This window comes from Typopeltis vanoorti, chromosome 3 (assembly GCF_054136105.1).
Source record: "Typopeltis vanoorti isolate ZY-2024b chromosome 3, IOZ_Tvanoo_1.0, whole genome shotgun sequence".
NCBI classification, from domain to species: domain Eukaryota; kingdom Metazoa; phylum Arthropoda; class Arachnida; order Uropygi; family Thelyphonidae; genus Typopeltis; species Typopeltis vanoorti.
Genome location: NC_143551.1, coordinates 34,402,642 through 34,416,251, shown reverse-complemented (window position 1 = coordinate 34,416,251; position 13,610 = coordinate 34,402,642). Strand labels below are relative to the sequence as shown.

General features: G+C 32.6%; 1 protein-coding gene across 2 annotated transcripts in view; it reads left to right on the top strand.

The window, feature by feature from the left end:
* The window catches only part of ebo (exportin ellipsoid body open), a 292,683-nt gene that overhangs the window by 27,419 nt on the left and 251,654 nt on the right, over window positions 1–13,610 (top strand). Inside the window, exon 3 of one of the 2 annotated variants that reach the window (XM_090415530.1) lies at window positions 10,134–10,224. In XM_090415530.1, coding sequence (XP_090271656.1) covers window positions 10,134–10,224 — 91 coding nt within the window. Of the gene's footprint in view, window positions 1–10,133; window positions 10,225–13,610 lie in introns of those variants that run through there. The other variant, XM_090415531.1, reaches the window with a different exon arrangement.

The following is a 13,610-nucleotide window of genomic DNA, read 5'->3' as shown; positions in this document are numbered from 1 at the left end:
GACATTGTTTTATCTAGAACAATAAGAGGTTTCAGGGAGGAGAAAAGACCAATTTGTATCTAGATGAAACTTGGATTAATAGTAATTTAACTTATGGAAAATGTTGGTAGTCTAAAGAAGAATGTGGAGTGCTACAAACTGGAAATGCCTCGTGGCGCATAATAATTTTGTGTGCAGGTGGAGGAATCGGTTTTTTACCAAATTCAAACTTGCTATACAAAGCCAATTCAACTACTGGAGATTACCATGGGCAAATGAATTCTATGATCTTCAAAAAGTGGGCAGAAGAAAAACTGATTCCAAACCTTCCTAAAAATGCTGTTATAATTGATAACGCTTCATATCACTCTATTTGATTAAACAAAGTTCCAAATTGGTCTAATAAGAAGCAAGTTCTTATGGATTGGCTCTCTGCAAATAACATTTCTCATTCCCCAGATATGCGAAAAATTGAATTGCTTTTGGACAAAAGAAACACACCCACAACTAAACTATTTAAATTCGACACGATGCTCAAAGAGCATGGATTTCTAGTTTTGAGGCTACCAACATATCTTTGCGATATTAATGCTATTGAGTATGTTTGGGCAGAAGTGAAAAGTTTCATTCGCCATCGTAACATAACTGGGGATATTGACATATCGAAACTTTTTTTAAGCTTTCAGAACAGGCGATTGAAAGTATTACAGTTCAAAACTGGGGAAAATATTGCTCTCATATCACCTCATTGGAAAATGTGCATTGGGACAGAGACGGAATTATCGAAGAATTATGTGAACCTTTGGTGATCAGTTTAAGTGAAAGTGATGGCGATTCAGACACCAATTCAGTTGACTCTGAAGATTAAAAGAATTTGATAATGGTATTTTTTTGCATGGGCTTGTTAAAAGAGTTGCAACAAGTCATAAATAATTAATCAGTTTAAGACATTAAAGTGTCTCAGTTCTGTCAACTGTAAGTTTAGAATATCTAAATTCATTTGAAAAAATTTCTGTTTTTCTGTATGATTATTTTTATTTTATAGAAAACTTTCTTAAAAATAAACTTAGTTAAATTTTTGTTTTATGCTATACCTTTTTTAATTTTGTTAATACTCTACGTACATTTTTCCAACTGTTATACAAGCAAAATAGTTGCACTTTAAAAACAGCAATGTTTGTAAAAGTAAAGCTGAATTTTCCTACCTGTATAATTAACTCATCCCAGAAGACATTGATTACCCTGTTATCAGAATAGATTCTCCTTTTTCTGACGTGCGCAGAATTGTCGTGGGATCTCTAATCAGTGGGTGAACTATACTTGCATCTCTTTCGAGGATTTTCCTAATTGTTTGTTGCTGTATTCTCAGGACCAGTGCGAGAGTATCTGACCCCCTCCCCCCAGACAAAGAAAATTTAGGTGGTCCTATACAATGTATCTATGCAGTAATTAGTGTGTCATTTTTTTCAATACCCAAATTCGATTAGTGTGCCTATATATATATATATATATATATATATATACACACACACACACACACACACACACACACACACACACACAATCTTAAAAATAAATGTTAGATTTTAAAAATTTTCCATCTATACATTTTTATGCCTATTTTAAAAAAATCACCAGAATGAAATAATTTAGTTACCTATTTAAAACATTTTACAAAGTTATTTTTAATGGAATACTACACATACTTCCATGTACATATGTATACCAGGGTTTCTCAAACTGTGTTCTGCGAGAAGTTCCTGGAATTTTTCATTTTAGTTTTCTAAGCATTTTTTATTAATAAATATTTTATAGTGAAAATATTCTGAGGAGAATAATATTAGAGAATATGTCAAAGCTCGTACCCAGAACTCCTAATAACATTTGTGTATCGTTAATTTTCACACATCGTAACCTTTTAACATTTGGGAAAGAGAATACCGCTGTTTATGATCGGTCATAAAAATTGCCTGCAAGCGGATTATAACATTTGGCGGTATATAATAGTTTTCGTACAAGCGAAGTGTTTAAGCAGCAATGCAGAGGCTGACCCTGATGAATAGAGAAGCAGTAAAATTTGCAGAAGAGGCAATAGGGCCATACCGTAGGTTGTATGAAAAAAAGAAACAAAATGCCTGCCAAGCTGTGTTGAATTCTTTGTTAAGAAGTAGAATAATAAAATTTATATTCTGAATATGTTTTATAGTCTTTCAGCTTCATGATTTTACTTTAACTAGGCCCCGAGACATACCTTAATTCTTTTATAAAAAAAATTAAGGTTCAAAAAGAAATTTGAGGAACGAATTATACTTTTTCCCATAGGTTATTATATTCGATTAGTGAGTTTTCGATTAATGCGCCTGTTTTAAAGAACACATTAGGCACACTAATCGAGGGATTGCTGTATATATATTTTGTTATACTCACACAAGCACATGTACACCTTCATGTGGATATTTATAAAAATATCATTATGAACATTTATATATAAATGTTTATATATAAAATTTATTAATCAAAAACAATTCATTTGTATACATATGATTACTCCTAATATCTGTATTAGATATTAGGATTTATATCTTAGGATACAGATGTTACTCCTAATATCTGTATCCTAATAATGCAAGAAAATTATTACATCTTAAATACAAAAATTATGAGAATTTAATCTTTCGGGCTTTGGCAAAGTTTTGAATTCATCTATATTGATTGTAGATGCAATTTCATGCTTTATAGATATTATTGCTAGACCAGTGAGTCGTTCCTGAGCCATCACAGAGCGAGTGTAAGTTTTAATTTTGAGAAACTCCTTTCTGAAATTGCTACCGATACTGGCAATGTCGAAAAAATTATCAGAGCAATAAACACATTTGGAACACTATTTTCTAAATTATTTTTGCTTTGCATATGTATGACAGGACATCTACGAGGAAGTATTTTCTGGAATTCGCCTTGCTATTATTTGTAATTCACTACGTAAATCTGTTCCGTCAATATCTCTAGAATTATCATGTGATAAATCATTTTCTAATATCAAACATTTTTTAAGCAGTTCTGCTGAAGTAATTTTTTGAAATTCATATATATTTAAAAGAAAACCAAACTTTTCATTAATTATAGACATGTGCTTGAATTTTTCATCAACAGATGCAATTGCGGTATCAATAATTGAAAAATAAAAATCTACCTTAAATTTTTGTTTAAAACCTGTTATGAATTCATCCTCTGTTTCATACACAAATTGTTTGTTTATTTTTCTAAGTTTAACTGTTTATTGTTTATAATTAGGCATTACACTTAAGACCAGCTTTTTTTTTTTTTTTTCCTTCTTCCCATATCTGTTAACATCTTTTCAAACTCATCCTCATTTCGGATTTTCATTAAGAAATTCTTTGTATCATTAATGCAATTTATGGCACCATTTATATCAAGGCTTGTATTCTGAAGTTGTTTACTTGTAAAGTTTATTTCAAAAAGTACATTATACCACATTACTAAGGATGCGATCAATTTGAACTTCCTTAAAGTTTTAAGAAGACTACTTGCGTCTCATTTCATGGTATTTACACTTAATCCTCATAAACTATAATCTTGAGATATTTCTTACAGTGCTTCGCACACATCGGAGAAATTATATCTTAGGGGCTTTAACGAGTTAATTCGACTCTCCCATTGTGTATCACAGACTGGTTTGAGTGTAAAATTACTCATGTGTCTTTTGAGGTATTCCCATCAAGTCGAACTGGAAAAAAAATATATATAGACGATGTACCGTGTCAAAAAATGCTGTGGCATCTAAAGTATTAGCAGTGCAATTCACTACTAAATTTAATGAATGTGAACTACAAGGTGCATACATTGCTCTTGGATTAATATTTGAAATTCGTCGCTGCACACATTTTACATCACCTTTCATATTACTGGCGTTATCGTATTCTTGACCTCGTAAATCTTGTATTGGTAATGAAAATTTGTCTAGAGTTCCTAGTATTTCATTTGATAAAAATTCTCCAGTGGTATTTTTTATTTCTATAAATCCCAAAAAGTGTTCTTTTATAGAAACCATGCTATTACTAGTGTCTATGAATCGAAGTACTATGCTCATTTGTTCTGTGTGACCAATGTCGGATGTACAGTCAATAATTATGGAAAAATATTTTGCGGCAACAACAGATTCTAAAATTTTCTTTTTTATCTCATTGGCGAAGATGCTTATTATTTCATTTTTAATATCTTTTCCAAGATAATGCACGTATGTGTCTTTATCTTTTATTCTTGGATCAAACTTGGCTAGAAATTCGACAAATTTCAAAAAATTTCCATTTCCATGCAAAAACAGTGTCTTATTTATTCCTCGAAATGGTAAATTTTGAATAGCTAACGTCTGAACTCAAGCAAAGAGTCGTTCTAATACTTGCACCCAATGTTTCTCCTCTTTTCTAATAACTAGCAAGTTCTCTTCATCAATGGTTTCTTTTATTCAAACTTTTAATTCTTTCCACTTATGGGAATTTTCAACGTCTTCGACTTTTTTCATGCGCAGCTATAATAGAAGCATTTTTCCAGTCCCTCAATCCAGAATCAGCAAGGTTAATCTGCCATTGATCGTATACTAAACAGCAGAAGCAAAATTCAGAATCTGTGGATTTTTGAATATAATAACCACAAACGCTGCATTGTCTCGCCGTTAAATAGTCTTAGAGTATAATGAGTCATTGAAAATCTTCTATTGTTATCTTTCGGAAAATATAAATTATGAATCTGTTCAGGTCTATGTTCAACTAATAGTTGACGTAATTGATGTCAACTATTAGTTGAACATGGAAGTTGAACTAAAATTTTACAGGACTTGGTGTCCTGTAAAATTTTACAGGCCACCAAGTTGTTGGGTCATTATAATTTAAATTTGTAAAATCAAATCCTTTCATGATTGGATCTGTAGAACAACCAGCTTTAGAATCGACAATACTCATATGATCTGTAGATTTCTCCTTCGATGTTTTAATTCAATTTTTGGTATCTGTATAATTCTTCTCCAATTCATTAATCGAAACTATAGAAGAATTATCTAATGAATAATCTTGAAGATTTTCTTCTTGTTATGCGATTACGATCTTCTCGGTAAAAATATTTTAAAAATGCGCCTTCTTGTTTTTTCAAACTTTCTTCCTTTTCTGCTTTACGTTTGTGATATTGAAAACCAGATTTCTTTTTATCCATTTTCAAAATCCAGTAACTGAAATATTTATAAATAAAAATAAACTTCATTATAAAAAATATGGACTTTAAACTATTCAGTAATTCACAAATAAATTTTTATACATTTACTTAATGAAGTATTTATCAGTTATATATATCTTATAAGTTATAACTATATAACTTATCTATCATACATTTATAATCTAATAATTCAACAATATCGTTTTCTATGAACATAATTGACAAATTTCTTAAATGCATCTGACTTAAGGAATTTTGTAAATATTTTTAACATGTTTAAGTACAGAAAATGAGTGTTCACTGCTAGCATTACAAAGTGTCCAGGGCCGCATTTATACTTTTGGAGACCCGAGGCGCAACATTGAGTCCTCAAAAATCAGCACTTTTTTTAGTTTATTGAAAATAAAAGTCAATATTTCCATGATAACTAATTTTAATAACACAATACAACATTGATATACATATATTTGCATTTTAAAAAAAGTATAAAAATACAGCAGTTCAAATTTAAATTAAAATAATCAACTAAAAGTTTTATGGGTTTTTTTTCTGGCTTTGGTTTTAGCAAATATATCTATAATGTCATAATTGAGTCCATTATATCTGATTCAATGCATGCATAATAACGACAGGTCACTTGTTTTATTTTGGTAGAGGTTGCTTCTTAAATAATTGTATAAGGATAAAAGTTTTTTTTAAAAAAAAAGAATTAAATGCAATCAAATTAAGCTTGCTAATCAAGGTAAAAATAGGAACATCAACTGTAAAGTTCAGATATTCTCACTAAAAATAAAAATTTTGAATTTACAGTAATAATTGTAGCAAAAATTATATTTATGGAATTACAACATGGATCTAAATATAAATATAAAACTTTTCAGTTTGCAGCAACATGCACAGTATGCCTCCCTGGTTGACAGAATGGTTAACTTATCTGCTTTCCAACAATCCAACTTTAGGTGAAAGGTAAATTTTGTCGCCTAGTGCGAGACCACCTTACTTACTGGAGGCCTGGGATTCATATAAAAAGCATATATATATATATATACAGGGTGTTCGGGATAAATTTGACATATTTATAATTAATTATATTTTTCCGTAAGTTACATGTATTAACACACACTTCTCTTCATTTAAAAGTTTGGACCCTTCTTCATTCATATACAAGATGTCAGAAAGGATGGATAGCTGGAACCCACCTGAATCATGGAAGAGAATAACTTGTATCATGATGATTCGTGCCCGCCATCAAAATAAGGATATTACGACTGCTTCGTAATGCTCCCTGAATACAGTAAAAACAATCAGGCATGAACTAGAGACTTGCAATGGTGACTACGAGGATGTAGCAAGAAGAAAGATCCCTAGCAGACGATCTGATTGCGTTCGTACAGCAGAATTCCTCGCAAATCTGCAGGAACAGGTGTTGAAGAACCCTGGCATTGGAATTCGGGCTTTGTTCGTGGAGTTGCTAACTGTAGTCAAGCCCTGGATAACAAGGGTAGCCAATGGTAGGCCGTATGTATGGCAGCAGGATTCGGCCCCTTGCCACACCTCTGGGAAAAGTCAAAAATGGTTGTCTGAAAATTTCTATGACTTCACCAGTCCAAATGTTTGACCTCCAAACTCCCCAGACCTTAACCCCATGGATTATTTTGTATGGGGCGCAGTTGAAAAAGACACCAATCGCACTTCCAGTAATACAAAAGTCCAGTTAATGGATAAAATTAAAACAGTTTTTGCGGCCCTTCCCAGGGAGACTGTAGCATCAGCTTGTTCGAGGTTCCGAAGCAGAATTGAAGCTGTGATCGATGCTAATGGTGGTTATTTTGAGTAAATCTTGTTGATAGTATTGTAATTAACTCTGCCTGTAATGTTTTTTTGTCAATTCATTAAATTTAATAGATACAAAGAAGATTTTCTTTTTCCTTACGAAACTGTCAAATTTATCCTATATATATATATATATATATATATACTTGAAAAATACAACGTTTTTATGTATCGATTATGTGAGGCAATTTGTACCTGTAATTTCCAGTTTGTTTATTTAAATAATTCAATGTTTATTAGTATTCCTTTCCTTTATAAATACCTGAAGAAGGCTGCTATATGCCGAAACTAGTAGTATTTATCATTAAAATCTTTATATGTTATCTCGGTCTTGGAGTCATTAAATCTATTTTTTGAAATGTATAACAACCGAGTAAAAACTAATCGCCACATATATATATATATATATATATATAGGATTAATTCAGTTCCAACTTTATTGCACAATTAAGATTTATTCAACTCCAGATTTGATTTTTTTAAGTTGCAGTAATAAGCATAATAATTCCAGCTTTAGTTAAAACGTAGAAGCAATCAATAGTAACGATAACTTGCTATGCTCGCTAACATCTACTTTTTTACTCGACATTTTACCCTAAAATAACTAGAATCTTGATGTACAAAAAAATGAACTGAAAAATCAATTTAATTTATAAATAATAATAAACATGAAAATCAAATGCTCTGTTTATGTGATATGGAAACTGCTCTTACCCATTAATTAATACAAATAGCAGCAGTAGCATCAAAAAAAACCTCTGTCTCAGAAACTTGTTTCAAAATGATCGCAAGTTCAATACTCAGAGATCTGTTCTTTCCTAACAGTATTCTGGGAAATCACAGGGTGAAATATCCTTAAGAAGGTTATGGATTAAACTGACCATATATTTAATCTCTGGATTAAACTGCTAAGTCAGTGATTGGTCAGCACAAGTCAAGCATTTAGTAAGAAAAAATTTCCAGAGAAGGAGATTGGAATATAGTAATATTAATAAGAACGATAATCCAGGTAGTTCAGAAGCAAAAACCATCTGTGACAAAATGAAACTAGTTTAATTAAAAACACGAAAATACAACTAATTTATTAAATATCTTTATAGAGTTCAAAATTAAAAGGACTAATAATAATAATAGATTTCTACAGATGTGACTCATCTTATTCTGGTATTATCAAAATTATCAAGTTATTCTGAAGCATTATGAATTTTGCTATTTTATTATTATGCCGCTAATATTTCTTCAAATGCGGCACTTTTTACAACAAAACTGGCTAAGTTATGTTGAATATATCTGTTTGCAAATATACTCAAAATCCCTTTTACCTAATAAAAATGTAGAATGCTATCTGTTTAATAGATAGAAAATCTATTAATATCCCCCCCCCCTAGTTAACGGATTATTGTCTTTATGTGCACTGTATTACTTGGAATTTCTTTACTGTCCTATGGTATCTGACCCTTTTTTGCTGCACAATTTATTCATTGTCTCTTCCCAAATAAAAACGAATTTCACATGTGCGAAAATAATCAAAACGTTTGTTTACATTGGAAATATGTCAAATATTTATATAATTTTTAAATAACATTTATTAAAATATGACATTTTGCTTTCTTTTCTTGCAAAATAAAATTATATGGGTCCCACGTTTCAATTTTAGGAACGTTTTTTTTTTTTTTAAAGAACAACAAATGTTAGACTGCATTACACGAGGTTTCCAATTGTGAGTCTTTAATATCAAAAATTTATATCCGATGCTATTTTATCAGAGATTCTTAGCCTTTGTCTTTTTCTTAAAACTGTAACAGTACAATTACTTTGGAAAAATAATGAATTCAAACAAAAAGAAAGTGCTCATGTTATCTAGCAGTAATTTGTGTGTGTGATAATTTTGGGTGTGTGTGGGGGGGGGGGGGGATTAGCCATTAAAGGCAAATTAATTCTGTTATGAAAATTTTGGAAATAAAATGTCATTTTGACGCATGCACCTACACTTGTTTCGAAGGATAAAATGTAGGGAAAATATCGCTACTTCAAAACTGCCACATAATACCGAAAATATGTACATAACAGCTGACTTCATAACTGCCGTTTATTTCGATTTGTAGGGGGTGATTGGGGGAAACCAAGAAAGTTGAAATGCAAAAACCTACAGATTACGTTTATAAAAATTATGCATTACATGATATGATTCAAGATTTACATATGCTTCTCTATAAAGCAAAATTTAAAAGTGCAAACCTTCGAACTAAGATTATGAATAGAAAAGAAAACTTAATTTGGAACAGATGGAGGCTGCATTCATTTTTAGATTCGAATTTTCATGAATTTATAAAATAATTGTTTGACAAAAATAATTATCTTCAAGTTCTGGGAGAATTTTAAAATGTATTGGTGATTAAAATAATTAGCCAAAAAATTGATAGTGACATTGCTCTTCCATAATGAAAGCATTTCTTATTTTGCACTGGCATTAAAAACTATAATTATACGGTAAAAACAAGCAGAAAAATGAATATAACTCATAGGTATTTAGTCTGATATAACTTAGATTCCAGTTACTGAGCAAATGGCAAGCAACTGCGTTTCTTGCTGTAGGCAACTGAACATAGCTACTACATACGGCAAGTAATCTAGTTAAGTGTTCTTTTCAGTGTGAAAGATTATTGCCCCTTCTAATGTGCATGACTGTCAAAAAAAACACTTCTTATCCATGTTCTTTCGGCGGGTGGACAGAATATTATCCAGGTTTGCTGGATGTGTATATACATCCAGCAAAGAAATGGTACGCTTACATACATGAATTTTATGGAATACAGGAGTTCCTGTTAGTTTTATATGTAGCAAAATCTGGTGCCCCAAAGTCTTGACACCCATAGGCGATTGCCTAGGTTCGCCTAATGATAAAACCGGCCCTGTGTATTCCTGAATATTAGCTTTGTCATTTGCTTTGTATGATTTTATGATGAATAATATCTGCAGTATGAAATGCATCAGAAACTTTCTTATGCTTAAATTTTGACAGTATATGTTATTTTTTTTTTATTTTAGGTGATTTTTTTGCATTTAAAAGTTTCATATCACTTAATTTCTCTGTGCAGGCATCAGATGAAGAGTCTCTAAGGGCATTAGAGACTTTGATGAATGAATTCTTTGATGGCAGGACAACAAATGAAAGAAAACACCAGATCGGTAAGTAAATCATTCCTAAGAAAATCATTTAATGAAAATAGGATATATAAATATAGTGTTTGAATTGCACTGAACCAAAACACCTGTAAATGTTGTCTTGGATAACATGTCCATGCAATTTACATGCTTATAGGCTTTACTCTTCCTCCTGTATTACGATTGATATTTGTAAAAGCAAGTGATTTTGATTATTCCAAAATAGAGGAGCAGTTAAGAGTTAAAGCTCTAACTTCAAGAAGACTTTTACATAGTCTGTAGGGACTCTTAAAAACTGAGCTTCTGAATTGATGCATATCCATATTACTGAGTTATTTATATTGATGCTGATTGAATGAGGATGGTTTTGGACAGTTTGAGATTAGTTGATTAAAATTTGATTATGGAGCCCAGGTTTATAGTTCTGCAAGGAAGAGCACACTCCAGTGGTTTGACCCTATCCATCAGTAGGGTATATGAATAGCTACTGGTGCCTATGTAAAATCAAATGAACCCCTGTATCACTCAGATGAAAATATTTGTCGCTCAACTATGGCTTAAAAATAGTCCCTTCATGATCATCCTACACGGACCAGTTTCTTTTCTCTATGTCATGAGGCTCATTATTATACATGTCAGACTGCCATTTTGTCCTTTTGGTATGCACATCAAAGAAGATATGGAAGCTATTGGCATTAACAACACTACCTGTACGAAACAAAACAGCATCCCCCACCCTTGGCAGGCTTACACCCAGTGGTGAGCTATGGAAATTTTAATAAAGGGCTCGCATCGTCGAGCAAAAAAAAAAGGTCTGACTTAGCCCTTATAATACTTATATTGCGACTTTGTAGAGCTTCTGCTAGATATGATAATTCCTGTAGGATATGAATCATTAATGCCAGATCTTTTAAAAATTCCAAATTGAGAAGTCAGTTTAAAAAGCCCTTATATTTATCGGTTGATGAAAATGCTTGCATAAAGCTGGGTAATTTCTCCATAAAGCAAGAGCCGTTTGTAAACTGCAAGCTGCCCGTCGTGGTCCAAACACATGGCCGATCTTTCAAATTTCGATATCAAGGCCTTTTGCAATCGTATTTAACTCTCGATTTTTTTGATGATCATCAAAGAAAAAAAATCAGCTAACACCTTTTTATTCCCGTATATATAAAGGGAGTAGACGAGGCCGTTTTTACCCCTATCGAACTTTTGGAGACTGATTGGGCAGTTTAATCTCCACTGGTACCCAATCACAGATAGCTGACCCAAGGCTATCACTAATTAAGTGCCACACAGTGAAGAGTGACGACTCAACAAGTGCTGCCATCTCATGGTCCCTAACATTCGTATTTAATGTCTGAAATAATGTGGATTCTACGGTCGATTTTCTTGAGTTTATGGGACGAAAAACCTGAGTTCCCAGGAGAAAAAACCTGCTTGCCCATGCCAGAGATCGACTAACTTGGGAACCGGTTGAAAAAAGCGTTAGAAAAATTTCCTCTAGTCGACGACTAGACTCGAAAGCAAGTCTTCCTTTGTGTGGCCAAGCGTCGTGGTGTGCAAATGCCACTAAGCTACACAGGCACCTTTTTTGGTGATTGATGATCAAACTTCTACAAAAATTTCCCAATGTTGTGATTTGGTTAGTGGCTCAAAAAAAGGCTAGTGAAAACATACATATGGAGCATTGCATTATATGGTTGTGAGGCCTGGACTCTAACAAAACAATACATGAAAAAGTTGGAGGCATTTGAACTTTGGTGCTGGAGAAAGATGATGAAAATTAGTTGGAGAGAAAAGTAATGAAGAAGTTCTGAATATAGTTCATGAAGAGCGGTCATTAATGAAACACATCAATATGAGAAGAAAAAGCCTAATTGGACACCATTTGAGGCATGGGGGACTGATTTACAAAAATAATGGCGGGGACTGTAGAAGAAAAGAGGCCACGAGGCAGACCAAGAATTTCATATATAAATAACATAATGATTCTAACTGGCGCTAAGACTTATGAAGAGATAAAAAGGAAGTCACAAGACAGGATGTTGTGATGTGCTGCTATATTTACCAATTTTCGGATTGATGCACCAAAGAAGTGATTTGGCATTGCGCTCACCGTTTACACTTAGCAATAGACGATTCAATAAAAAACATTAAAGAAATAAATCATTTTGAAATATTTATGGATAAATTATATGCTTTTTTTTTTAATGATTGATGATAAAAAGCATATAATTTATCTATAAATATTTCAAAATAATTTATTTCTTTAATATTTTTTATCGAATCGTCTAATGCTAAGTGTAAATGATGAGCGCAATGACAAATCACAATGTTGGGAAATTTTTGTAGAAGTTTGATTGCAACACTGGATTTGTTTCCTAACATTGCACTAGCTCCATCAGAACAAAAGGCAATGAAATGATTTTTTATATAGTTATCAGAAAATCCATATGAATTTAAAGTAGCAATTATAGTAGCATGTATGCATTCCACGGTGGTATTTTCTAGTTCTACAAGTTTATCAAACAAGACGAACAAGGGGCTCGCAAATTTGAGAAAAATTTAACAAAGGGCTGCATGTATGCATTCCACGGTGGTATTTTCTAGTTCTACAAGTTTATCAAACAAGACGAACAAGGGGCTCGCAAATTTGAGAAAAATTTAACAAAGGGCTTGCTGGAGCCCCTTATAGCTCACCACTGCTTATACCCCACCTTGCAACCTCTTATACCCCTCCCTCCCCCGCATCTGTCTACCTTTAACTGTTTAATGCCCACAGAGTTCACTCTGATTTCTTGCCCATCTATACTGATGATTCAAGACCAGAGATCTCTATTCGCAGTGCTGCTGTTTCCTAATATCACAATTGCCAACCAGATCCCATCAGATTGCAGTAATTATACAGAAGAGTTACTTGCCATTCAGCTCACACTTATACATATAAAACAAAACGCCTACCAAAAGTGCATAATTTATACAGACTCATGAAGCTCTTTACAGGCTGTCTTCTCTGGTGTATAATCCACACTTGGTGTGGATTATACACCAGAGAAGACAACACCTCACCGAGTGCTTGGTGAGGTGTTGCAACTGTTATACAAAATAAAGATCCTTAATTTCGATGTTCAGTTTTGCTAGATTCCTAGCATAATTGGAATTAAGGGAAATGATATCGCAGATGCAGTTGCTAGTTCAGTTCATTCCTTCTCAACATCTTGTTTATCCGTTCCATACACTGACTACACACAAATAATAAAATCAAAGTTAAAAGCCCAATGGTAGCACTCCTGGCAAGAAGCACTAACAAACTGCATGAGATTAAACCTGAAATTAGGCACTGGCAGTCTAGTTAACGTAGGAACAGGAGAGCAGTAGTAGTTCTAGCTAAGCTCAGCATTGGCCACAAT